Source organism: Lissotriton vulgaris, chromosome 2_1, assembly GCF_964263255.1.
Source record: "Lissotriton vulgaris chromosome 2_1, aLisVul1.2, whole genome shotgun sequence".
Lineage (NCBI taxonomy): Eukaryota > Metazoa > Chordata > Amphibia > Caudata > Salamandridae > Lissotriton > Lissotriton vulgaris.
The window spans coordinates 695,405,408-695,433,031 of record NC_141687.1 but is presented as its reverse complement, the minus strand read 5'-3'; the positions used below and the strand labels follow the sequence as shown (position 1 = coordinate 695,433,031).

At 43.8% G+C, this 27,624-nt stretch overlaps 1 protein-coding gene across 6 annotated transcripts in view; it reads left to right on the top strand.

Moving 5' to 3' along the window:
- MICAL2 (microtubule associated monooxygenase, calponin and LIM domain containing 2) overlaps positions 1–27,624 on the top strand; it is a 906,862-nt gene that overhangs the window by 215,798 nt on the left and 663,440 nt on the right. For all 6 annotated transcript variants that reach the window (XM_086955940.1, XM_086955941.1, XM_086955938.1 and 3 more), the window contains exons 6-13: positions 208–363; positions 579–679; positions 3,158–3,415; positions 6,416–6,531; positions 8,612–8,738; positions 11,954–12,044; positions 12,141–12,288; positions 25,551–25,750. In XM_086955940.1, coding sequence (XP_086812066.1) covers positions 208–363; positions 579–679; positions 3,158–3,415; positions 6,416–6,531; positions 8,612–8,738; positions 11,954–12,044; positions 12,141–12,288; positions 25,551–25,750 — 1,197 coding nt within the window. The remainder of the gene's footprint in view (positions 1–207; positions 364–578; positions 680–3,157; positions 3,416–6,415; positions 6,532–8,611; positions 8,739–11,953; positions 12,045–12,140; positions 12,289–25,550; positions 25,751–27,624) is intronic.

Sequence of the window (27,624 nt, the reverse complement as noted above, 5' to 3'; positions counted from 1 at the left end):
ACTTGAGTGACTATATGTATATATTGGGCTTCTACAATCGGTAAACATAGGACAGGGGTTTCAGTTATTTCCCTGTTCGTCAAATAAAGACACTGGACACTGGTTAAAGAGATTATGGTAGAAATCTTCGTTTTGCTGATTATTTAACTGTTTTCAGTTCATGGTCATGATGTTTCCTTCAGTTACCTAAGTATTTTTTTTTCTAAGGATTCAGACGAAAAGAGTTTCGAGGGAAACTGGCGATTGCAATAACAGCAAACTTCATCAACAGAAATACCACGGCAGAAGCCAAAGTGGAGGAAATCAGTGGTGTGGCTTTCATCTTCAACCAAAAATTCTTCCAAGACCTCAAGGAAGAGACGGGTTTGTCCCACTCTATTACTATATATCATCCCAGTCACAGCACCATCTGAATAAACCCTAAAAAAGAATGCTGAGTTGTATAGTTTTTTAACGGGATGATATGGTTGTATTTCTATGTGGAATTTATTAACTTGAACTAGATGTATAATTAAAGACATGTACCAATGTTTACATTTAATGGAACTCTACTGCCATCTTTGTATTTGTTTTTTTAGGGATTGACTTGGAGAATATCGTTTACTACAAAGATAGCACGCACTACTTTGTAATGACAGCAAAAAAGCAGAGCCTTTTGGACAAAGGAGTCATTATCTTTGTAAGTAGTGCTCTTGACCTCTGTGTAATGAAATTAATAAGCTAGCCCTGTAGAACTGTCTAGAACGTGTGAATTAATGGAAAAACTCCTTCGCCTGCCAACAGTTTTCTAAATTTAAATCCAGCATTATTGCACTTGAACTTCAATTGACTTAGAATATATACACCGAAAATACCAGCTTATTCCCTACCATTCTGGGACTTAATTAACAAACTACCCGAGTTTCTGCCTCAAAAGAGGCCAAGAGTGCACATGTGCACAGCTTGTCAGTGTACCTGTGTATAAGCATCCTCATTGAGGGTCGATATGGAGGCTCCCATGAGGTGGTACCTCCAGACTACCTCTATAGCCTGAATGTCACTCACAGGCAGTCACATGAAGGTAAGTTATGTGGCTCAAACACATGTCCCGCCACTTGCAGTAAGAGGCCTACACAGGGCATCGCACATTCATTGGGTAAAAGCCACACCTGTTAAACATGTGCACCTGTGCTCTAGGGACCTATGCTTTCTATGCCAATAAAGAAAGAAAAAAAGTGATGGGGGGAAAGCTTGAATGAATGTCCTCCACTGGTAACTTCACTGGACCACACACCAATCCATTGTTCTTTTCGACAACAAACCGATTCAGTCAGGAATCAACCATATGCAAATTAGTCTTGGTCGTGCTTCAGTAGGAACAGTCCAAAAGACAGTCAGCCATGCCAGAACCCCTCTGAATGGGAAAAGCAAGTAAAACCAGACCAGTTCCGGCCTCTTCTGACCTTTATGATAGGGTTCAGCTTGAGACCTATGGCACAGTGAGCATGAGATGCACATCTGGTATCAGTCGCGGACGGTGCAGGTAAGAGCGGTGAGGCAGGAGATAAGGGGGGTGAAGTCGACTGATGACGACAAGGGAAAATAAAATGTGAAAAAGGAAAACCACTTACCTTGTGCGCGCTGCATCGCGGAGGCGATGCGGCGATCGCAAGTTAAGTGGTTTTCTTTTCTTTTAATTTTAGTTTCCCACGTCGTCAGTCCACTTCATCCCCCTATCCCATGCCCCGCCCACTGTCCTTACCTGCACCGGCCACAACTGTCTGCTATACTTCACACTTAGCACATCACACCGAGGTACACAGAAAAGTGATGGATGGAATTCTTAAATTCATCTCAGCCCCTGGTAGCTACTGTGGGTCACTTTGCAATTGTTTGTTCCTTTGCCCACCCTCCTAAGTGTTGGAGTTGTATATGGTAATATTGCCCTGGTGCATATCACATATAAACAATGTATCTTTACCCTTATTATGCACATACATTTGCTATTTGCATTCTTCTTTGTTTGCTCTACCTATGTAGTTTGGGATACTAAGCTTGCTGTTTATTTGGACAAACCGAACAAAATATGTGTTTTAAATATACACACTATACATCCATGTTACTATATTTCCCCGAAGAATCCACTGACATTTATTGCATGTCCCTACCTCTAGCTAATTGATCAATATATAGAAAACAGCGTGTTTAAAATAATGCATACACAGTACAATTGAATAGGAACACCAGCGAGTAGAACCAGCTCTCTTTTTCTGTCTTAGGCAGAACGTTGAGCAGAGAAAAGGATCTATTTGAATGGCTCTGTGTATTAAGCAATGAAGTTAAGAGCGATCTTATTCAGGATGAGGACATATATTTCGACCTAAGTAGGCTAAATTACGATTTGCCAACCTGTACCCACATGCTGGCATGGACAACTCTGGCTACTTGAAAGGGAAGTCTGGTTGCCTGGCCCTCATCACAGCCTTGCTGGAGAGACATTAGGTGGATGTCAGGCCAGAGACAATTCCCTATCTGAGAAGTCGATATATAGCACTTTGTTGTTATTTAGCAATTATTTTCCGCAATGGTTCCAAATTCACATCCATGTGGAAGTGCACTCCATGAACCACGTCAGTCTCACCAAGAGAAGGACTTTGATGTAAAGGCTTCACAGGGAGTCTGTCCTTTCCCAGGACCTCTAGTCTGACATAAAGAGTCCAAGAATAGGCAGTGTCTATTTCCTGTTTAATAGTCAAATTCGAAGTGTTCACAAAAATACATCTGCTCATAACAACCTATGCACAACATAATTAGACATTACAAAGGTCCCTTCCTATGTTCCTTTAGGATTTTTGCAGTGTTTAACAGGGGCACACGTATAAAAGAAGACCCCCCCCCCCCCGCCCCCCACCCCGCCCAAAAAAGGTGCACCGAGTAAAAATTCACAATTGGAACAGTTAGTGTTTCCATGTACTACGAAGACACATGCAACTAACACGGAGGAATGAACCACATGGTCTCCTCCTGAAGATGACGACAACGTGGATTAATACTTCTGACACAACGGTGCCAAAGGGTTCATAATGCTGATAAACTGAAAATGCATTTACCAATGAGTGCATCACAAGTGGGCGTGGTTCTGGCTTTCTGTAACCCTAAATCCTCCGTGTCTTCACAGGATTACATAGACACGGAGATGCTCCTCAGTGCGGAGAACGTGAACCAGGAGAACCTCCTGTCTTATGCCAGAGAAGCGGCGGACTTCGCCACCAATTACCAGCTGCCTACACTGGACTATGCCATTAACCACTATGGACAACCCGACGTGGCGATGTTTGACTTCACGTCTATGTTGGCTTCTGAAAACGCAGCACTCATCCGGGAGCGGCACGGCCATCACCTGCTGGTTGCTCTTGTCGGTGATAGTTTACTCGAGGTATGTAGGCATATATATACTGTTTTTGAATTGTCTAAGTGATATAGTACACAAGCTCTGATGAAAATGAAATTGCAGCGCTTTCAGTAGTCTCTGGCTACTTTTCCATTTGGTTTTAAGGATCCCTTCCATCGCAAACCAGAGTTTGACTAAGTTTGTATAGATGTGACGTCAGTAGAGTGAGAGGGAATATATCTGTCCGCTGGGTGTGTTCACTTTAATGAATTGTGGGTTTTAAAACTGAGGCAGGGGATTTGTACCAAGTTACCTAAATATCAACATGATTAGTGCAATTGTCCAGGGCTGAGGTACACCTACTTTCCTGTTAGAAACAGTACTCCTGTGTAATGCCTGTGCACCATTCCATGTGATTTGAATATATTTATATTCCAGCACTTTTATTTAGGGCACACAAATCAAGTCCACAATAACATCGCTTGTCTGGTGTTAATGGCCGCTTTAACTTTGGTTCCTATGTAAAGTTTGTGTTTAAAATCATTAGAAAAGTACCACTGACAGGACATTTCAGTGGAAGGTAGTGGGTTTGTAGAGGAAGACCACAGTAAAACCTTGTCTCACTCTTGTGCCACCTGCTCCTGTGGTAAATCCGCATTGCAGGACAGAAGCGATGATGGAAGACCCCAGACACCTCCAGCTACCTTGGAGTAGATCGATTTGGAGAGTTGGACAAACTCAGCGGGTCTTCCCAAGACCTGAACTTATGCTATGGTTAGGAGAGGGCCAGGGACCGGTGACCCTCTCACCAAAAGAGTTGCAGAGGGCGGGGATAGTTGCAAGCAGTTCCATTTCAAACCAGTGACCTCGCCTGTGGAGTGCTGGGTGGATATGACCCATTTTTAAATTTGTTATTATTTCTTTATTGGGCTTTTACATGTATTACAACAATTGCCAATGGCAAATATGCGCATCCATCACTTACATTATTACATCATATTTCAAATTGTTAATGACTTTACATCATATGCAAGTAGTATGGTATGCGAAATGTGCGCTACCAGTCATGTCAGCGTGACACCCTATCGGAGCACGTTCAACTAATTGTATTTATGGTATCCACATGGCAACATGCCAACTCTTGGGGTGAACCTCGGTGTACAGGGGAAAAACAAGGGGTGGAGGGGGAAGGTTCATCTATGTCATTATAATGCATGGGGCACAAGGTCCTGTGTTTGTGTATTATTTACATAACATCCCACTACTCAACTCTACTGCTTTCGCCTTTTATGTTGTTTGTTGCATTTGCCTAACTTGTAATGTCTTGGACATATGCCGAGGGAGGGGGGCACACCTTACTTCTGCACTCTCACTATAAGTTAATGCCAGCTGGTGGGCACCGATTTTTATTGTGTGCTATATGTGTGACCCTACGTCTCATTCATCTCCTGAGGGGCGTTTTGTGTTTCCTGACTTGCCTGCCATGCTCTGGGAAGGTCTGTTAGTATCGCGCCCCACCCTGCTGCCATTGATGGGTTTGACTCATAAGAGGCCTCAGCTTTTCCCTCGGGCTCAGACTGAGAGAAAATACTTGATATGGTCTGGTACTTGCCTAATACCCCTCCCTTCCCTAGGACATATACCCTTGGTGAAATGAGGGACCCTCCCCAACTCCCTTGGAGGCTCTCGCCCCTCACTTTCCCCCAAGGCCAAATAATGCAAACATCACAACTGTTTGAATTAGGGGTCGTAGTAACCCCGGCCGTATTTTATTACATAGAATTCTTAACACATTAATAAATCATGTATTTACATTATGTACAAAACGCAGAAAGTCCAAGACATTGAGAGGTACATGGTGTCAATTGGCTAACCTTAACATGTTTCTAATACAGAGCCAATCCTATCATAATCTAAGTGATGAAGATATTAACTTTCTGCGTATCCCTATTAGAGCCTACGGCAAGGTCAATGACTGGCGTTCTAAGATTCTGATCCAGCTAGGTCCACACCTCCTTACCGGTGCGACCTTGCGTAAGGGGCCCAGCTTACTGGATGGATACCTCCCCCGGGCCACCCCAATGCCCTCAGCATTAAATTCCATAAAAGGGGGCACAGCAATTATGCGCACTTGAGCATTGCGCGTGCGGGAATTGGCCAACCAGCCTACTGGAAGCGAGACTTCCCTTCTCCCCGCACCCCTCCAACCTACCGGCTGTAACTGCCCCTGGAGTTCCATGAGAGGTGATCCTCTGTCTCCCCCATCGGGCGTCCCCATTTTACAATGGTGCTGCCCGCTAAGGACCGAAAACTATGCTCACCAATCATGGCCTGAACAAGGAAAAACGCATAAAAATGCGACGTAGTTAGTTATCCTGAAATAAAACTGTTCAATTAGGAAAAACCCAACATTAAGAAAAACAACATAACATTATGGATATTAATTTACATTATTCGTCCTGTAAACTTAAAACATATTTACAAAACCAGGACGTCTGCCTTAGGGTATGGTGGGTGGGTAAACAAAGCTTCATTGGGGCCTCAGCCTGAGGCCCTGTCCTTTTGTTGCCGGCGGCTGGGGAGCTGTGAGCGGGGACTGTTCGTTCTGCTCCCCAGCCTTTAAAACCTTTGTTGCCAGGCAAGCTGGTTCCGAACGGCTTGTCTGACGTTGCACCATTGCGTGAACTGGAAGCACTTGAAAGTGCTTCCGGTTCATTCCCCCGGTACCCAATTAGGTGTGGTTAACAGGGGAGGCAGGGTGCCACATCACTACTGTGCATGGCGCACCCTGCCCTCCTCTGTACGCGGGCCTGGCATGTCCGCCATAATGGTTACGTGCCCGAGTTGGGCCCGCCTTCCAATTTAATCTTTCTTCACACAGCGAACCAAAAGAAATCACGATTTGCAGCCAATAGAAATAATGCTTTCAGCAGGTGGCACCTTTTTTATTCAACAGGCAAGGTTTGGAAGACTAATGAAATTAATGCCTGCATTATTTGTTAGTTTTGTTGACGATGAAACTCCTCACCTGTAACTGTTTTCCAGCCCTTCTGGCCGATGGGCACAGGTTGCGCAAGAGGATTTCTAGCAGTTTTCGACACGGCGTGGATGGTGAGGGGCTTGGCCCAAGGAGCAGCACCCCTGGAGCTGATAGCAGAAAGGTGACTCTTTTTAATAAGAATACTAGTTTGTTTTTTATCCGCGCTTCTGTTCAGGGGAACTAATGTAAGCTATTTTATATATATGATTAGTTATAGAAAAATGTTCTTTAGACGTTTAGCATTGTTAGTTAACTGGGAAGAAAATGATTTCGACTAAGCAGTGTAAAGAAAGACAAACTATCTGTAGCTGTTTTGCTTCTTTTTTGATATTCGTTTGCAGATTTCATATAGAAGGAAGCACAGTACTTTTATTTTCGTAAGGCCACCAAATATGTTTTAGGAGTAATATCCACATCTGCTGTAGTTAATTGAAATAAAGAAATGAAACCAAGTGTTTTATATAAAAATACAATTTCGTCTTCATATGTGGCCCATGAACGATTATAAATCCTTCCGAAGCATACAGACCAGCCCAAAAGTTTTTGATGACAATGCCCACATGCACTGTATCACACATTCCCCACAAGCATACAAACACACTCGCACACATTCAAATCCAATGTCATTTTTACCTTTTTTTAATCACATGCATCTTTTCCATAACTGACTAGGAATTAATTGAAGGCAAAAGTCAAGCTTCAAAGGTTAGCACATATAAAGAATGCCCTTATGGCATCTAGTAAATGCAAACCTCCCTGTTAACTGTACTCTGAGCTTCACATATGGCTCATGTTGCTAGCTGCTCCTGGGCTGGGTGTACTGTATGGGAAGTGGGGGAATCCTGGGTAGCCCCTTGTCATCTCTCTCATGCCAAACCCTGACCATCAAGTTTTAGTGGGAAGTCTATGTTTGGAGAACTCGGTTGGATCCCTGGCAATGCCCACTGGAAGTATGTGCTTCCTCTAAATTTGGCATACGTGTATGGTTCCAGTGGCTAGAGCATCCCTGTTCCAGTCAGCAGTAAATTACTTTAGGCCACAAAATTCCTCTTCTGAGAGCATCCTAAATTAAGTGGTTTATTGAACACATTCTTCTTTCTGGGCACTTACGGCAATGATCTTGGAGAATGTGCTCCTTGGGTAATTCTGTCAGACAATTCAGGCTTCAGTGTATGGTGAGAAAAGTGCTATCAACATGCCTGACCACCCAGTTAACCAAATTTAGAACAATAGGGGTGAATTTAGTCTTCATCAGAGAGGAATCTTCAAGTGTGTGGCAGGCTACCGTACATGACTTGGAGGAGGTAATTGGAATTATTTTGGGTGGAGTTGGCTGCGTTCTCTTGCAAGTCTCTGATGCTGAAGAAGTATGTAATTCTGTTATTGCCTCAGGATAATGGTTGTTACACCAACATGTTAGGTAATGTATCAGATGGCAGCATGGGATTAGGTACTCTGTACTTCACATATTGTTTTGGTGCATTGTAGTTCCATTCATTACCTGGGGCCACGCTTTCCTATTTAATTTCTCCACTAAGGTAGTTTTGAAAATATCTTCCAAAGTGATGGTGTTTCTCGGTGTGCATTGTCTAGATTCGAAAACATCGCCTAAACTCAAACTTTAAAATAAGAAGAGTTCTTGATTAATTGCCCGAAAACGCAGATTTGATTAAAAACATTAAAATGTTTAGTAAACAGTAGGGCTGAGGGCTGGACTCTGAAATAAATAGGCATCTTTCACTGTATTCCTTCTTTCCCGTTGTACATCTACACAAGCCACATTAAATTGTATTGTTAAAAATGGCATATTTCACATTGGTAGTAAAAGTAAATCTCATGCAGAGATACCCACCATTTTTGGCATATTTGCTGTCTTGCACTTGGTCAGTCATTCATAGATCAAGACTGGCTTCTTATATGCATATGCAGTTATTGGTGCAGAGTGATCCATGTACGAGGTCACCAAAGAGAACCATCATTCTATTAACACCTTCGCTGCTTGAGTTATTCCTCTCCTGTGCTGGGCCCTAATAGAACTGGGTGTGGTCATGATAAGCTCATGAGCACTGTGCCTCATGACTAGCTGAGCTCGTCATGAGCACCGAAGGGGTTAATAGGGGTGTGTGCATGTGTGTAAAAGTAAACAATGCAGTCTTTGCCAATGTGTTTTGATCATCTATGCCTTTGTTTCTTAATCTTAGAGAAAGCTTGTATCGGTTGCTGCCTCAGACTACTCCAGAAAACATCAACAAGAATTTTGACCAGTACACAATAGACCCAGGAACACGGTATCCCAACCTGAACTCCAGCTGCGTGAGGCCTCATCAGGTCAGTATTCTCATTCTCACTCAGAGTATCTGGTTCAGGGGATCCGCATACTTCATTTCCTACCACTTTTGTTCCGTGCCCTTCTTATCCCCTCACTCCACTCTCTGCCCACGTAGAAGCCACTGCACACATTTGCCACCTGCACATAGCAGGTTAAACCCCCTCCCAAAAGGGACTACTCTGCAAAATACCCCAAAGTAATTCTGGGTCTCCATTCTGAGCGACGCAACTCATAATTGCACAGTACTTGCGGTGTATTACAACACTGTAATAATAATTTAGTATGCAGAGTTTCCCCCCCACCAGTACAGTGGAACTCGTAACCTGGGCATAGATGGGGAGACCAGGATAAGTCAGTGGTTTGTCTCCAGTCTTTCATTAATTATGTTCACGTGTGAATCTGACCGTAGTCATAAGCTTCATTGGCTACCATTTCCTCACTGTGTGCCTGGTGGAATCATAATAGTGCTCTTGTGTATGTTGTGCTGCAGTATTGTAATTAGAAGAGCATTTGTACCTTGGTGAGCTCCATCTAATGTGTCATTTTCAGCAGTGGTGTTGCAGAGTATTGTGAGTTCGAAGTAGCTGTCTGGCTTCATGTATAGGATCTGCTAGAAAAATAATATACCTTCAATTTCCAAATTTGTGTATGGATTTTGTGGCTCCCCCAAACTTTGGTTGACAACATGTGAGTGTTCAACTGCTGGTTCAGGTACGTCTAGAAGGGCCTGGACTTGTGAATGGTCAATGGGCGAAGGCAAGGGGAAACTTTCTCTTTGTCCACCTAGAAGGTCTGGCTCCAGACTGACACTCACAAAGTATTACATTAATTTTCACAAAGTACTTATAGTGACTTGTGACCACTGCCTCCCTAATCTTGCTGTGGTGTAGGAGGTTGGGGATTGGATCACAGTTTGCCAGACCTTTGGGTATTTCCATAGTTACTTCGTGGTTTGTGAGGAACAAGGTTTGTGAATCTGCCTTTTGATCGGTGAATGGGTCTACTCCATGTGCATGTATGTATTTAATACATTTAATCTGAAGTCACAAATAGTATTTTTCTACTTTCATTTTAACAAAGAATTCTTAAAATTAAGGTCCGTATAAATCGATTTTCTGCGCTAAAAGCACAATTTATGTATTAATTATTAACCTTTTCCTCAGGAGAATCCTAAAAAAAATGCCACAAACTGTGTACCCCAATTAGTGCGAACCCCAGCAGGGGCCATGAACTCCATACAGTTTATCCAGTTGTTTTCTGCATTTGGTAACTGGTTCTTATTGTGAAAATAACTATTCGACCCTCAGTCACTGTTTTAAAATAATGTAGATTGGTAATCAGGTAAACAAACTAGAGAGAGGACAAATTACCCTGATCACATAGCAATTAAGCAGTTAAACTATATCAAAATGTATCCTCCACTGATGAGAGCGTACAGGCGATGCTGGCCAAAAAAGACACTATTTCATTAAAACTAGCTTTCTTTCTTGGAAATGGAAGGCAGTGTTTGAATATGTTGTGGACAGTTACATAGATTGCTACAAAAGCAATCTAAACAGATCTGTCCACAACCTCCTCGTGTTTCCACATATTTCATAATGTTAAGATTAGATTAACAGAAAATAAATATAGAAGCAGACCCGGCGTCTTGTTCCCTAATTTCCCGTGTACGAGTTTTGTGTCTGGCCAGGCACGGTTTGTAAAAGCGTCAATGAATCCCTGTTGTTGAGACGCGCTGGTAATACCTGCTAATGGAAATGTTGCGCTTCAGGGCCAGTTCCTGCTTACGCTGATTACCGAGAATCAGAGTGGAAGATGAGAGGTCGCCGGGGAAGCTTTGTAACTCAATCATATTTTCCAAGTTGTGATTATGTTAATTTGATGCGATTCATGTTTTCAGGTTCGGAAATGTGACTCCACGCAGAGCATAGGTCCAAGGTGTTATATACTTCATTGTCCGCTTTCCAGTTCTAAGAAAAAAACCCACACAACTGGGGATTTGCAGCCTTATCTGCTACATTTTCTGCACAACTGTTTCTTTCTCAAAACAAATGTTCTGAAACGTGTTTCTTTGTATATTTTGAAGTTAGCCAAAACCCCGGCTTCTGCTCCAATCTCGTTTTGTGCAACTGCAACCTCATATATTTTAAAAAAAACATAGTGATTTCTTGAAAAAATGATAAAATGTCATGCCGCGGAATGTGACAATTTACTACGGAGTGATTGTTATTCCTAATTGTCGGATAGTAGCTTGTTGGCAATGAGAGGCTGCCTTTACATTCCTGTAGATTCTGTATTTTTCTCCTAGAATGGTCGTGTACGTATTGACATTTCTGTACCAAAAATGCCTGCGGCAGCAGTTCCAGATTACCAAATAGGCAAAGTAGGCACCGGCCTATGGGCCCCACTCCTGTTAGGGGCTCCGTGACAACGGATCAAAATAATATTGATTTGATCTTGGAAGAAAATTACAATCAAGCTTTCTTAAATATTGTTTCCAAAAGCTAGAAAAAAATCCACTCAAAGAAACGAAAACTTTACATTAATGACTCTCTAGAGAAAATACTGTATTAATGTAATGTACCTATCAACAACTTAAAGTACATAGACCAGAGACATCAGATGCACATAACAGTTCGCCTCTTAAAAGCTCATCTTCTGGCAGCTGTCAGTTTTAAATAAATCCAGTGCATTGGGTGTTAGGAGATAACTTGTGAGGTGGCCCCAGAAAGTTCGACTGCGGAGGGTCCTCCACTGGGTTTAATCCGGCACTGTGTGGCAGTGGAAATGACCACACACACCTTGCCCCTTCAATTACGTCATATGGTTGGCTTCTTAACTCATTATTAATGCCTAGTGCAGTCTCCATGCGCTTCTGAGTTCCAGCAAGGGCAAATAAGGAGACTATAGAAAGTAAACATAGCTCTTACACCTTTCTTCACTTTCCTGATGCCATATTGGCCCTTGTGATAATAAGGACAATGCGATGGAGAACCCTATTAACCACTTATTGTTGACATTTTGTGAAGCTGTAGTTGTGCTTTGCATAATCACCTAAGCTCCTCTAGGTTTGCGGACAAGATGGCTGACTTCAGGACATGAGCCAGAGCCTACATACGTTTTCACTGTTTTCACATGCATAGCTGTGAGTCCAACAATTTACCTGGACATTATTATTTTGAAAGCGCTCATGACGATTGTGTGTTTTTTTCAGGTGCGGCACTTGTTCCTTACGAGTGAATTGCAGAAATTCCCTGTCGAAAGAGCGAGTTCCATCAGGAGGTCGGTCAATCTTTCAAGACATGGTACGTTGTTGTAGTTTTAGAAACTGTAGGCATGCTGAGCAAACAGTTTGTGATCTTTGTAATGGATTAACGTTGTGCTGTTTGTTCTATCAACAGAATCTGATGTGCGACCTAACAAGCTTTTGACCTGGTGTCAGAAGCAGACAGAAGGTTACAAAAATGTAACTGTCACAGATCTGGCGACCTCCTGGAAAAGCGGCCTTGCGCTATGCGCAATAATACATCATTTCCGGCCAGAACTCATGTAAGGAGCTTGTACTATCTTCTAATTTCTTTCCTTATCTCTTGCATTCAGTTAATCAATCATTGTTTGCAGGTCAGTTGTGGTGAAGAGTGATAGTCAGATCGTCTATTGCAATTTTAGCATTTGATGTCTTAGTACAAATGCATCTTAGCAGAGAAGCTTGATTGGCTCACGTCCTCTCAATCTGAATTGGTACAGCCACCATTGTTTTTCCACACCTCATGGATATTGTTAGTTGGGTGAGCCAACGCAATGGCTGCAAATGTTTATGTTGCCATAAAACTTCTTGTATAGAATCCCTGTTTTTCTGGACCTACTATAAGATACCAGCATCAGAATAACAAATCAGCATTCCAGTATTCATCACTGAGATATTTCTGGGAGTGACAAACTCTGCTCTCATGGGGCTGACTTAGTCATGTCCTATGTTTTTGTAAAGGCCCTCTAAGGATACTAGATGGTTGACGACAAAGGACATATACCCTGGCCATATTTGCTAGGTCCTCTCTGAACACATTTCATATACTTTAAAGTATATAGTGCACCTCCACGAGAAACTTATGCAATAAAATCCTCCAGCCAATGGTGTTTCTTCTCCTGGATTATCACCCTTGGACGTCATCAGGGCTAAATAATCATTTCTATTCCTTTTCCTGAAAACATATATTGTTTTCTGTTCCTCCAACGATCGTGCTTCTTAAAGGCCAAACCTACCATAAACTTTACAAAAGGATCCATTCAACAACACGCCAAACCCAATGCGTTTTGGAGACTACGGTATCCTTGCTCATGGGTTGGGGAGGACACAAAGGCTCATAATTTATTGCAGTGAATACTGAAATAGGACTCTTGCCTGATTTGCGATGTGTTAAAATAGCGCTCATGTTTACAGAGTGCATCTGTATATACCTTCCATCGTATGTCCCATGCATTGAATATCATTAATAAACAAAGTATTATGTGTATAGATGTGTGTATAGCGCCTAGCGCCACCAGTGGCATTGCTTATAGCAGGTTCGTACGTATGTGCAGACAACCGCTCGTGCAGTCACTCTCATGAGTATGAGTGACTCTCTGATTACAACTGCAATCACAACAGATGTGCGCGTATAGCGCCTAGTGCCGCCAGCTGCATTCATTATAACAGGCTTGTAGTTGTGCAAACAACCGCTCGTGCAGTCCCTCTTGTGAGCGTTACTCTCTGCTACTACGGATTACAATTGTAATGTTAATATATGTGTATGAAGGTATAGCGCCTAGTGCCGTCAGCAGCATTACTTATAGCAGTCCGCTCTCCTGCTGCCCGCGGGAAAAGAGGATGGACAGGCGCCTGTGGCTGTAGATGAGACTCAACATGTTGACCTGCGTAAACTGCTAGCTGTGTCTCTGCTAACTGCGAAGCGCGATGGAGACAAGGTGCGAGAAGTGCAGGAGGCGGGTGTCTTGGATGAGAAAAGCACAGGCAAGACCCGTGAAGGAGCGACGTGCAGTCCAACCGGTAGATGGACTACACTATACACAACACCTTCCCCGATCTCCAGGTATCGTTCTTTCAGGCCAGCTACTGGCTCTGTGTGTGTGTGGGTCTATGTGTGTGTGGCTCTGTGTGTGGCTTTGTGTGTGTGTGGGGGGGGTCTGTGTGTGTGTGGGGGGGGACTCTGTGTGTGCGTGTGTGTGTGTGGGGCTCTGTGTGTGTGTGGGGCTCTGTGTGTGTGTGTGTGTTTGTGTGTGGCTCTCTGTGTGTGGGGGGGCTCTGTGTGTGGGGTTCTGTGTGTGTGTGAGTGTCTGTGTGTTTGTGTGTGGCATTTGTGAGAGATAAAGCTATTGGCATTGTACATGACAATGCCATTTATTTATCTGTTTTCAAAACCAACACATAAATACAATTTTTGTCATTTAAAATGCCAATAGCTCTAACTTTTGAAAAGGCGAGACCGGTGCATTGTAAATGCTTGTTTAGTACACTATGGGGCCGATTCCTATCTGGGTCGGAAAGCTCTCCGACCATGCCGGATCTAGAGTGTTTTCCAACCGAGACGGACTCCAGCAGCCCGGCCGAGCGAGTACAAGGGAGCTGCAAGCTGCCGGACTCGATTCGGTCAGACTCCAATAGAAGTCAACGGAAGCCGGTCGTACAACGCGTACATGGGCTCCCATTGACTGAATGGGTACATCTCACACAAGGGCGCCCCCTACAGTGGGTATGCGTCAGTTCCATCTGCACCATACATGCCTGTGTTGGGGAGACCCTTGGGTCTCTCCCTGTGTCTGCGTCATAAGGCTGCGGGTGACGGGGGTCTGACGCGGACCCCCAAAGGCAGCTTCCCGGACAATTTGTGAGCTGGAAACTTTGGCTCGATCCGGCTGTCCGATGCGCGCATCGTACTGGCTCGGTCGGAATTCGTCTCCATTGCACAGCGCGGTTTGCTTACGGACGAGATGTACGGAGCAGTTCGCACCCAGAAAGGATTCGGTCGGCAATTTCGCGCTTCTCGCTTCGTACTTGCTTGCTCGTACAGCTGTACGAGTCGGTCAGAAAACATGCATATGGCTCGTACTTTTTCCAGCCGGATCGCGTTCAGGACCTTTCCTTGCGAGATTGGAATCGGCCCCATTGAGAGCCTGCTTTCTACAGGGGTTCTGAATGTATGTGTTGGTCGACCACAGGCCTGCTTAGTATGAGTTGGGTTACATACTGGGCTGTGATCTTCTTTCCCTCCGTGATGAGGAAGGGACAGCCCCTCATGTATTGCTGCATTTTCTGAATTGGATGTGGGACATAAATCAATGTTAAAGCCCTGACTTGTGCCCGAAAACATTACTGTCTGTCATAAAGTCGCCTTTTCCAACTATCCTGTAAATATTTTTTACTTATTTATTTGAATTTATAAAGTGTTTTTAACCTAAGTCTCCGTGCATATATATCTTTAAAAATATTAGAAGAATTTTAACTTACACAGATCAAGACATCAAAAAGAAGATATTGCGTAAAGATTATCATGAGGCGAAATCTCCAGTGCAAGTAAATATAAAAATCAGAGACGTAATTTGGTGGCAGAAACCTGGTTCATTTGAAAATGATACATCGAAAATCGATTCGAATTTGGTACCCAATGTAGACGAAAAATAAAGGATCTGATATGCGTGACTGAATTTCTGTGCTGCTTCTCATGTGTGCCAGGTCCACATCTTAACAAAGGTTCTCCGGTATTACTGCCTTGTGTCAGTGTTTGTGTTGATGAGGTAATCTGGTTTCAGAGTTGATCCTGTAACCTGGCACACCTTCACATTTGTTCTAGGTGGCCTAACCCTTTCATCCAAGGAAGCCATTTGATCCGAGCGACACTCTTTTATTGCCAGTGTCTCTCAGAGATCGTGTAAAAATGATCACCATGCAGCTACCGTTTGAGTAAATAAAATGCACTTGATGTATTTTTTCAAAAATGCAAGTATTGTCTAACACTTCTAACACAGAACATTAGTTTTTTTTAAATTATTCACTAACAGAGAAAAGTGCATGCTTGTCTTTTGTCTTCAGTGAGTTCCGAGCTCAGTTATTTCTTGAAGTGTGAAAGAGTTACATGAGATTTAAAATAGGTAAAAACAGCATTGCATTTGATTGTGTGTACGTGTGTTTCCGTGTTTTTGTATGTGTGTATGCTTGCTCAGAATGTGTGATAGGGTGTCATTGGGAATTTTCACCAAGTACAGCAAAAACTCTAGGTCTTGTCCTGTCGGGTCAGGAGGGTTTTAGAATTGTTGCCTGTTTACCAACAACAGGTTACAGGGCTAAACGCCTACTATTAGGGTGTAGAAGCACTCTCCAGAATGTCTACTAGCGAGCCAGGCTGAGGATTATGCCCGAATTCTCCGAAGCCTGCCAAAGTGAGAATCAAGGGTTAAATACAGGCAAGTATGCTTACAGGAGGGGTGAACTTTTAAGTGAGATGCCACCCTAAGGCAGAGGGAAAGACTGCGTACATTGGACTTGCATCTTTCAGTGGTCCCTTCTGCTATGCTTGGTCGGTGGATGGAATAGAGTATGCAGAAAAAGTCAGCAGGGCAACAGACGGGGCCTACAGCTTGAGCAAGGGCCAGCTATCATCACACCAACTGCAGTGTCACAACACCCCTTTCATGGCTACCCTACCAATGGTACCGGGGACTATTGTCTTTGCTGACATTGGGGCCACAGAAAAAGTGGATAGATGAGGGTTATTGCTCACCCTCCTCTCAATCCATGCAGTCACTGCTGTCTTCGAAGGTGTTTTCAAGTGTCATCAGCCTAAGTAATGTCTGTGGTGAGCCTCTGGTTCCAGGCTGCTGTCTCTTTCTACTTTTGCTTTTGTCTAAATGTCATTATGGATCTCAAAGAGGCTGTTAAATGCAGAATAATCCTCATTGGTGAAAGACTTGGACCACGCCTCTCTCGTTGCCGTCTGAGACAGCGTCCTTGCCCCTCTTTTGTTTCATATCTACACTTGAAAAGCGCAGAAAAAATTAACTCCTATTCCTATTGTGAATGTTCTATCGTCTCTAGAAAATGTGAAACTGTATTCTGACTAGTTTAACGTTACAGCTTCATAAAAGTCAGGCTTCAACAGAAAAGGGAATAGATTGAAAACCAGGCTAGACGAAATGAAAAGAGTACTACAAGTACACTGGAGGCTGCATTACATAAAAGGCACATTTTAATTTGTATTTATTTTAAAAGGTGCGCCCAGCGCAAACAATGAAAATGCACCCTATTATGATGAATGCACTGCCCTGGGGGCAGCCACAAACCTGTGCTAACCAGGGGGCAGCACATTCAGGTGAAATACGGAGCGGCTGATTTAATGCTGCTCCATGTTTTTACAGTGCGGGCGGCAACCCACCTGCACTTTCAAAGATGATTAGAGATCCCCTTTCAGGCGGGTACAGTCACTGACTGCACGCAGCAGCTAGGGGATGTGTGGGGGTCCATAGGACCCTCTTTCCCCCCTCCAGGGGGCTGCTCTCAGGGGGCGTACTGCCAGTACGCCTCCTGACAGCTTCTTTGCCTCTGTTCCTGCAATACGGCACAGGTGCAGAGGCAAAGGGATTCTCTCATGAGCATGGGGAATGCCCCCATGCACATGAGGGGAGGGAACGCCCCCTGAAGATATTGCTGGCACATTATGTGCGCTAGCACTAACTGTATTACCGAAGTGTCTAAACAAGCATCTGCAGCCTCTTCTGTAATACCAAAGTGCTCCGGAGGTGCGCAAAGCTGCCGCAAAAGCCCGTTGCTCCCCCGGGCCCCAGGTTGTATTAAAATGAAACAACCTAAATACTAATAATAAAATGTATAAAAAGATAAACTTTTATAATGAGTTGCCGGAACAGTACCCAAACTTCACCCTGACCGCAAGAGGACTAATTATTTGCTGGAAAATAAGCAGTAAGGATTTCAACTGGAGATTCACTTGTTGTAATTGGCTACTGTGTGGAAGTTTTCTATGGTGAAGCCCACCATAAATTGTATCTAATCTCTGGAGGCTGTTTATGAGCGAATAAGAGCTAACAGTGTACTGGATAAATGGTTGGAGGGTGCATGCAACCTCTAGAGTAGTTTTAGAGGAACTATTCTTTTCGTCATTCTTTCTTCCAATAAACCAAGCACCACATGCTACTAGTGAGGACCAGTTCACAGTTTGACCAAGTCAGAAACCTACAACAGTTTCAATATGGTGGGTTACTAATTCTCAGCACAAATTCTCTGAGCGTATTCTAAGAATCTTAGACACTGTGACACTGAAGTGATAATCCTACACCTGGAATTATATACATCCCGGTGTATTGGTCATTTTGATTTATGGGAATACTGTGATATTTAGAGAAGCAACCTGAGAGGCCCCCAACAAAGAGGGATTTGTTGCCACATTTCGTCATTTTTGTGCAGCTTACCAGCTCAATGTTTTGTCAGTTTTTTGTTGTTGAAATTTTCAGCCCACTTTTAATGAGAACCCAAGTACTGTATCTTTGTTATTGCTTGCCAGGCTTTACTAGTTTTAGATTAAATTTACTCTTGAATTTCGATACAGTTGTTTGTCTGGACCACATCACAAAGTCTGAGGCAGAGCCATGATGCAGTCCTGTGTGATCAATTCTCTGGCAGGTTACCTGCAGATTACTTCAGTAGGATTCTCTTCCGATACATTTTGAGGAAACACAGCTGTTTGGGAAGTGGAGTACTTTACAACTTGAGTTGCCTCCATCATACATGTACTTGAATTCGAAAGTCCCCAAGGGAATGCCCCTATATCAAAATACAGCTGACCTAGACAACTCGAGGTGCCACACCATTCAGGCTGCATCAATAGGATTCTACCCCATTGTTGTGTCTTTACCACAGCCATTGGAGTCTGATTCGGAGTGATGTCTATATTTTTTGCTAGGTTTGGTCTCAAAAGTGGACAGAAAACCTTCTAATACTGTCTTTTGAGGGGGCCTCAGTTTAACATTGTTGAACTCTGGCATGATCCCATCATGGTTGATCCTAGAGGATGGTCTCTCTTGCAGATCTCACCAGCAGAGATGCTGGCAGCCTCCTGCAGCCCCGCGAAGCACCAATCAAGGATTCACCTCATTGTGGACCAGTTACGGTGGGGCATGGGGTGAGAACCTAAGAACACAAATGGACTCACCAAGCTCAAATATTCTCCCCAACTTGGGCAAAGAAAACTGAAGAGATGAAAATTAGAGCGCAGGGCTGAAGATTCAGTGACCTGGTAGCAGCACACTAAAAGTAACAGTAAACACAAGGATCTTTATTGCGTGATTTAAAAATAAACCATTGCAAGTACAAAACATTTAAAAAGTTCAAGATTGCATTTAGAATGTTACATTCATTAAAAATCAGTATGTATAGATGATAACAAATGAAACTTCCATTTTAAAAAGTCATATTCATAAAAAGCCAGCAACAGCAAGTGAAATTTTGGCAGCATTATTCCAATGGGGGATCGCAAACTCTGGGCAGCTCAGCAAGTTTTTTTGCAGCGCGCTCCATGAATCTTACTAGCGCACAATTTAATTTAGTGTTCCTAGGGTCGAAACAGGCCAAAACTGCTGCTCTACAGCTTCTAATCATGTTTCTATTCCAATGATGCTTTAGTAGGGCCCGTCTCTCTGTCAATAGTAGAGGGCACAGGCATATGATGTGTAAAATGTCTTCTTTGTGGGTCCCACAAAGTCGGCATTGAACTTTTCCATGTTCTCTTTTCCATTTTGGCCAATGAGTCAACAGGTTAATAACTCCCAGTCTCAGTTTTAAAAAACGTAGTTTCGTCCGAGCACTGAACGATGTAGTAAGGTACGGCTGTGGGATTAGCAAGGCATAGGATTGAAGGGTCATCCACCCATGACTTCTTTTTGCAAGGCTGGCTTTGTCTTCCACTATTGACAATTGTTTGGTGCTGATTTTCGCTAGCCTTTTAAATTCCATCTGACTAGCGTGCACTAAAAGTAATTTCCGTAACAATTTCACCCAGTCTCCGTATCAAAGCGCTAAAGAGTTTGGTGAAAAATGCCAGGGCCTTGAAATACCTTACTACGCATCAGTTTACAACAGAAACATATCCTTGAGACTTGGGTACAAACCAGTGGATTTACTGAAATAAAAGGCTGGGGAGGATATTCAAAAGATTATTAACGTGAGGTGGGGCCGACACATCCTCAGTTAGCATGAATAAATGTGTGTTTAAATGTGTGATTACCTTTTGCTTCCTCCGCTTCCCCGCTTTGGAAGCCCTCGTGCTACCTCCCTGAGAAGTCACAATAATGCCGGATGGGGCATTTAGCTGGTACCCTGCCTCTCCCGAGTCTTCTGCTTTTGGCGAGTTGGCACTTTGCCACTGCAAGTCACTATAGAGCAGGAGCTTTTCACCCCGTGATAGAACGTGTCTTGTACCTCACCAGGTGTGAAGTGTTCCATCTTCACACTTCTTAATAGTTTACCGATCGACTAAAGTGTTAAGGTGCATGCGTTTATTTCCCCATTCACTAAAAATACTAATATATTGTGTTCTCGATTCAAAATGTGATTCATTTCCATATTTTTTTTTTACAACTGCCTTCTCCAAAGGAAGTTTGGCTTAGTTTCTTTTGTATTGCGATAACGTTTTCATGTTGTTTTGTCGGAAATATAAATCAGCCTAAACAGTGTGTAAATACATTGCTGCAAGCGTGAGTTCCTTTTTCCTGGAGTATATTTGAGGAGGACAGGAAACCGGCAGATGACTCTTTTGTGAGTCATTCTTATCTCAGTTTGTGGTCTGATTTGGCCAATGGAAGTGTATTTACCATTCTCAGCAAATTGATGTTTTGCTTCCCTCCCCTTAGTTGATTTGGGACACTGTTGGCTTCTTCTGCAGACCAGGGTGTGCCACTCTACTGGTGGCGCCCAAGGCCTTCGCTGACTGCTCTTTTCATACCCTAGAATTGGCGAAGCCTTTTGTGGATCTGAGCAAGGGCTGGCATTTTAGTTACATTATTATATTAGTGTTAATTGTGGACACTCCAAACTTGATGTCAATGTGCTGTCTACATAACAGAAGTTCCCTGGGCATATTACAACGATATATATCCAATATCTTTAGCTTAATATTTTTGAGCATTTTTTAATGAAATTCACAATGCATGCCCTATTAACATTTTGTATTGCAAAATGTTGTATACTGTAGGGCCTATGTTAATTTTAGAGCATGGTTGAGACTGATTTATTTCCACAGACATACGATCACCTTAAGTGAGAGTTTCTATCCTCATTATTATGTCTCCGTCAACGCCACAATCCTTGAATCAACGTGGATAAAAGTGATCAGCCTCGCTATCCTTCAAGTAAACGGAACGTCAGTTCATTAAATATTAGGCTATACACTTTATTGACACAAGTGCATGGTATAAACTTATTTTATTTGATTATTTTTTATATTCAATAAAAATGAGGTAAACTGTTTAGCAATAAACTTTTATCAACAAAGAGTTCACAATCAAAATCTGCCAACCTTTTATGTTTTTTTTATTGTGAGTTGTGATGTCAGTTGTGGGACAACTATTGAGTAGGAGAGTGACATCAAACGGGTAGCAAGCATGACATCACACGGATTTTGATTCCTTATTCTATAACTGGAAGTGGCATCGAACGGCATTTCACCTGCATGATGGCCTTTGCTCTTTTCCAAATGATACTTTTTGCATATTAAAGATTTTGTCTTGGTAATGGTATTAGGTGTTTATATAGTGCTTTCCATACATTGTGTAAACAGAGATTGATATCCAACTATGAATTAGCATCAACATAGTAGTGGTGATTTTGGTTAATAGCCTAGAGGATACAAAGCAAGCAGAAACATAAAGGTAACTACTGCACCCACGAAATACCCCTAAATCACACTTTTATGGGTGGGCCTCCCTCTAGAAACAGCTGTGAGGCCCAGTATGCATCCTTGGTACATGCCGGGCATGGTTGGTGTGTGCAGGGCCGGACTGTCAAAGAGCTCGGCCGCCACCCCCCCCCACCCCCTTCCCCACTTTGGGGGGGGGGGGGGGTTTGGAGTTTAACCCGAGCTCTATGCTGGGGCTGGTTTTCGGACGATTTTGTTACAGGGCCAATTTTTTAGCTATGCTGCAAAAACGGCCCCCAGGGGACCAAAACCGGCCCCCATCTGTGCGGCGCACCGGGGGATTGCACGGTGCCCGCTATGGCTCCAGTCCGGCCCTGGGTGTGTGCCTGTTGTCCCAGCTACTTGGGAGGCAGAGGCTGGTGGATTCCTGGAGCTCTGGAGTACTAGGCTGCACTCAGTGGTGTTCATCGGGTGTCTCTTCTAAGTTGGCCATCAATATGGTATTCTGGAGGGAGAGCTAGAACTCCAGGTTGTGTAATGAGAGGTGCAAAGACCCAGGTTGGAAATAGCGCAGGTGAAAGCTTGTGTGCCCTCGGTACTTCCGCTCCATCATTGGTTGTTCATAAAAAGTTATTAAAAAGAATTCTGACTGAGCGTTTCTGTGAGCAGCCTTGACCTGTTTTACGCTCACACCTGCGGCGCTCCTGTGCATTGTTGCTCTACTGAGCTCCCCTGCCACTTGTGTGATTGTATAACCTCCTGATGTGTATTTGCAGGAGAGCCGTGGAACAACAAAGGGTGGGAAACTGCTGAGCTGTGCTGTTGTATGTTGGGTTGGGAGTTTAAAAAGGAAGAGGTTTATTGTTCCAAGCTGTCCCATTGTATGATCAGCGCAGAGGCCTTTGATATACGAAGAGCAAGGTAAACATAACAGAAAAGCAGGCCTCTCCCCATTACCTCAGTCATTAAATGGATTCTGCTCTGTTTTAAGAGGTGATTCAGGACAGCTGTTGCAATATAGAGGTACCTTGCAAAGTGTTACGATTAATGAACAAACACAAGCTTTCTGTAAAACATGGGCAGCTAGCACCCACGTAACAAAAAAGAAGTAGGCCTGCACTCCTTGAAACACGTACAGATTCATTACTTTTTGCAGTTCAAAAATGTTCATTATCCTGAATGGTAAGCTGCACCGCTGGCAGGCTTCCAAGTCTTACAATAGAGACGGCCATGCTTTTATTTCTCCAATGCAGAGAACTATGTGCCTACGACAGCCCGGCCTTAGGGTAAGGACTAGCTATGCAAATGTACACTCTTTTGTAGTTTTTATTTCTCCAGAGGGAAAACATTTTTTCTGTGGCGACGTTCCTTTTCTTAGACTACCACGAAGTGTGGAGTGTGTCATTCCTCTCCTCAGCCAGGAAGAGGATTTACTCAAGTCTTTTGTTGAAGCAAAATTCTGACCCTTTCTTTCTAGGGTGGGAAAGAGTCAGGGGCAACTTGTGAATGGCCAAGACTCACAGGTTGGTAGGTATTTACTAGCTCTCAAGGCAAACCGTGTCTTGATCTGCACACCCTCACCCCAAGTACACGGGTAAAAACCTTTATGCCTGCTAAATATCATTTTGAGTTTGCCTGGAATGAGTGAATTGAAGCCCTGTTTGCAGGGGTGGATGCTTTTAAGTGGTGAGAGACGTTACCCTACCATTATGGGTGAAAAGGCAAGAGAAGCAGAAAGAACACACCAAGAAGCTCAATACAAAGGGCGGGGTGTGCTCAGCGATGGTGTCGGTTGCTGCCTGTTTTTTGTAGGAGGTGGGGACTTCACTGTGCATGTGCCAGGTGAGATTTTGATTGTACTAGAGGTACAAGCCAACGCAGTGACGACAAAGTGGAATGTGTGGTCTCTTTTACCACTCCTGCATACATTTTCTTCGGGCGTCTGCTGCTATGACCCAAGGCGAGGGCAGCAGTTCCCCATTCATGCCACGGGGGAGCAGATGGGGATGGGGATGGGCAGGGCAGGCTGATGAGAGGTTGGTGACAACCTTAATATGGGCCCTTCCTCAGACCTCCAATCATCATACACTGCTGGTTTAGTTTCTGCCCAGTGGCCCCTCTGTGTTAATACTGAACCTTCGGGTGAACTTGCTGCAAGCTCCAGAAAGAAGAGTGCACATGTTTTGCTTTGCTTAGGGAGCGACCTATCTTAGTCAGTTTTCAAGTCATCACTTCCCATCTGGGTCCTTTGTTTTCTTTGCGGGCTTGTGGTTCTTGTGCTTCCTAGGGCATGAAGAGCAACAGGCCGAACGGAACATTCAGAAAGAACAGGGACAACCCCTCTGCAAAAGCTTTGCAGCCTAACAAAGGGTTCTCTACCAGTCCATGCTTCCCATTGGCGGTCAGTCTCACCACCTCAGAGATCACCAGAGCTTAGTGCTGCAGCAGTAGAAGCTCAGACCCCACTGCAGGAGGATAGCCACAGCTGGATTTGACTCAGTAGCAGGGAGGTCACCACTAGTGTTACATGTGTGTTCCTGCAGCCTTAGACTGCCGCCTGAGTGAGGACTCTCTTACAGGACTGCACAGGGCAGGATGACAATACTCCAGGGATGGCCAGTCCCAACTGGACTCTAATCAGCGTGAGCATGGTCAGTACTGCTGGAGAGTGCTGCAGGTTGGCATGACCCAGCTTGTTCTCTTTTAGGCCCCACGCCAGGTTCCAGGATGGAGAAAGAAAACTCCTGTCCTTTCCCTTACTGCACTCTGCCCAAGGTGCCCGTCAGCGCCACACTCTCAGGCCACTGCAGGCACCGAGTGACATGCTGATAGCTGTCTCGGCCTTCCCTCTCCATCCTTCCCCACGTAGCCACTTCATGCGTCCGCCAGACTTTCCATTCTGAGAGAGATCCAGTCCATACCCTACATTGAGGACAGAAGGATTCAGGCCAGATCGACAGACCTGGCACCAGAGGTAGACCTTGATGGCATTGTCGCTTTCTAGCACCAAGCCCAACATTCACAGCTTGTTAAACTTACTGTACAGCACACTTCTTGCTACTGGAGTGTTTGAAGAGTGTTTTCTTGGTTTAGCCCGCAGGCATCAGTTTTACAGTGTAATGAATATGAGTGTGCCTAACAGAGAAAACCTTATACTTCAGAAATCATGGGATGCCTTTTACTTTTGCCTTTTTACAACAGAAATATAATTAAAGTGTATTAGAAATAAGTTTTCAAATAATTTGTGCTGTAAAATGATCCCATTTAAGTCCTCTTTTTTTCAAAATTTTCTTCCACTCCTCTCCTTCTGGTCATACTCCCTATGGCAACTTGCACGTTAAATTCAGGTTTCATCTTTCCGCACTATCCGTTCCGAATCTACCAGCCGCCACCACATTTTCAGCCACGAATATAGTTGTATGCCTGAAAAGGGCTTTGCGAGTTTCCCCTTGACGTCCATATAGGTAGCTGTACAACATGATACTTCATTGGATTTTGTTGCAAGGAGAAGATATGTCCCTGTCAAACGGCCATTGGCTTTAGAACCACTTGAATTGGATGTTAATTTTGGCTTCACTACTTAAACAAATTGTGTGACCCTGGGCAAAAGTCTCTCTCTGTCTCTCTGTTTCTGTCTCTGGCTCTCTCTCTCTCTCTCTCTCTCCCCCTTCTTTCTTCTCATTCTCACCCCCCCCCTTCACTACAGTAATTGATAGGGGTTAGAAATAGCCCACCATTAAGTGCTTTATAAATAAAAATAAGAAAATTGTCTTAAATGCATTAGTTTTACTAACAAAACTGCTTCCTTGACCTTTTAATAATCTTGAATGTACAGTACTCAAGTAACCAGACTAATGGCAACTAGTCCAATGACCCTGGTGCTTTGTTCTTCAGAGACTTTGACTCTTTGAATGAAGAAGACGCCATCCGGAACAACCAGCTGGCGTTCGACGTCGCAGAGAAAGAGTTTGGGATTCCGCCAATCACCACGGGCAAGGAAATGGCGTCCACTGGCGGCCCTGATAAGCTCAGCATGGTCATGTACTTGTCCAAGTTCTACGAGCTCTTCAGAGGGACACCCCTGCGAGTGGTTGGTAGGTGGCATTTGTGGTTCTCTTTTGAAAGATATTGTATCATATCTCGTCATGGTTGACTAAGATGTTCCTGAAGTCGGTCCAAATTTAATTTCTCGTAGCTCTGAAAACCCAGGGCGTCTTCGATCGTCTTAGAAGAAAAGTGCTTGATTTAGGTCCAAGATTATTATTTATAATAATATAGAGAAAATCTAATGAGTGGAAAGCAGCGGAGAGCCTGCAAAAATACCAACAAATAACAATTCGGGTACGAACAAAGGAAATATTCGGCCTCCGTTTAGTATTGTGTTGTCTCGTACTTTTATTTCTATTGCGCTTCTTACCCTTGACGAGGCGCTGAAGTACTTGGCCCACGGTTACCAGCATATTACTTGACGGTGTCATGCATCAGAAAGTGTTCATGTTAAATGGCATACGTAGGAAATATAGGTGTCATAGGTAAGGGTCCTAGGTACCTTTGTTGTATTGCTGCACCAAGCATAAGAAGCTGTCATGCATGTGGACTTGCAGTTGGTCATGCAGTCTAGTTGACAATGGGCCTTAAGAACAGACCAGTATTCAGAAAACACCTTTAATGAAAGACTTATTGAGGTTCAAAAACAAAAATAATCTAAGTGATTCTTTGACTTCAAAAAGCTGGGGTGAGGCAGGATAAATAAATTAAAGAACTTTTGTCTGATCACAAGGATAGAGTGGCATTGAGACCCACGGTAAAGATATGACAGAATGAAGCATGCATTTGCAATGTAATCGGTATTGCATTTGTGAAAGTTAGAGCTATTGGCGTTGTAAATGATATTGCCACTGGGACCAGGAAAGCCACTAACAGCACTGCGTAGAGGACTTAGAATGAGGAATTACCAGTGGGAACAGAGATACAGCTGCAGCACTGCCTAGAGGACTTAAAATGTGGGAATTACCGGCATGATCAGAGAAGCTGCTGCAGCACTGTCTAGAGGATTTAGAATGAGGAATCACTGATGAGACCAGAGTAGCACCTAGCAACACTGTCTGGAAGACTTAGAATGAGGAATTACCACTGGGAACAGGGACATAGCTGCAGCACTCCCTAGAAGATGTAGAATAGGACCAGAGAAGCACCTAGCAGCACTGTCTAGAGGACTCAGAATAAGGAATTACCATTGGGATGAGAGACAAAGCTGTAGCACTGCCTAGAGGACTTAGAATGGGGAGTTACTGATGGTACAAGAGAAGCAGTTAGCAGCACTATCTAGAGGACTAAGAATGAGGCATTACCACTAGGACCAGAGAAACAGCTAGAAGCACTGTCTATAGGACTGAGAATGAGGAATTACCACCCGAAACAGAGACGCAGCTGCAGCACTGTTTAGAGGACTTAGATTGGGAAGTTACTGATGGTACAAGAGAAGCAGCTAGCAGCACTGTCTAGAGGACTGAGAATGAGGAACTACTGACAGGACCAAAAAAGCAGCTGCAGCACCTACTAGAGAACGTAAAATGTGGGAATTACTGACAGGACCAGAGAAGCAGATATCAGCACTGTCTGGAGGACTAAGAATGAGGCATTACCACTGGGACCAGAGAAGCAGCTGCAGCACTGTCTAGAGGACTTAGAATGAGGAATGATTGATGAGACCAGGGTAGTGGCTAGCAGCACTGTCTATAGGATCAAGAATGAGGAATTACTACTGGGAAAAGAGACGCAGCTGCAGCAATGCCTAGAGGATTTATAATGGGGGAGTTTCTAAAGGGACCAGAGAAGAAGCAGCTAGCATCACTGTCTGGAGGACTTAGAATGGGGTATTACTACTGGGAAGAGAGAGACAGCTGCAACACTGCCTAGAGGACTACAAATGAGGAATTACCACCGGGAAGAGAGTTCAGCTGCAGCA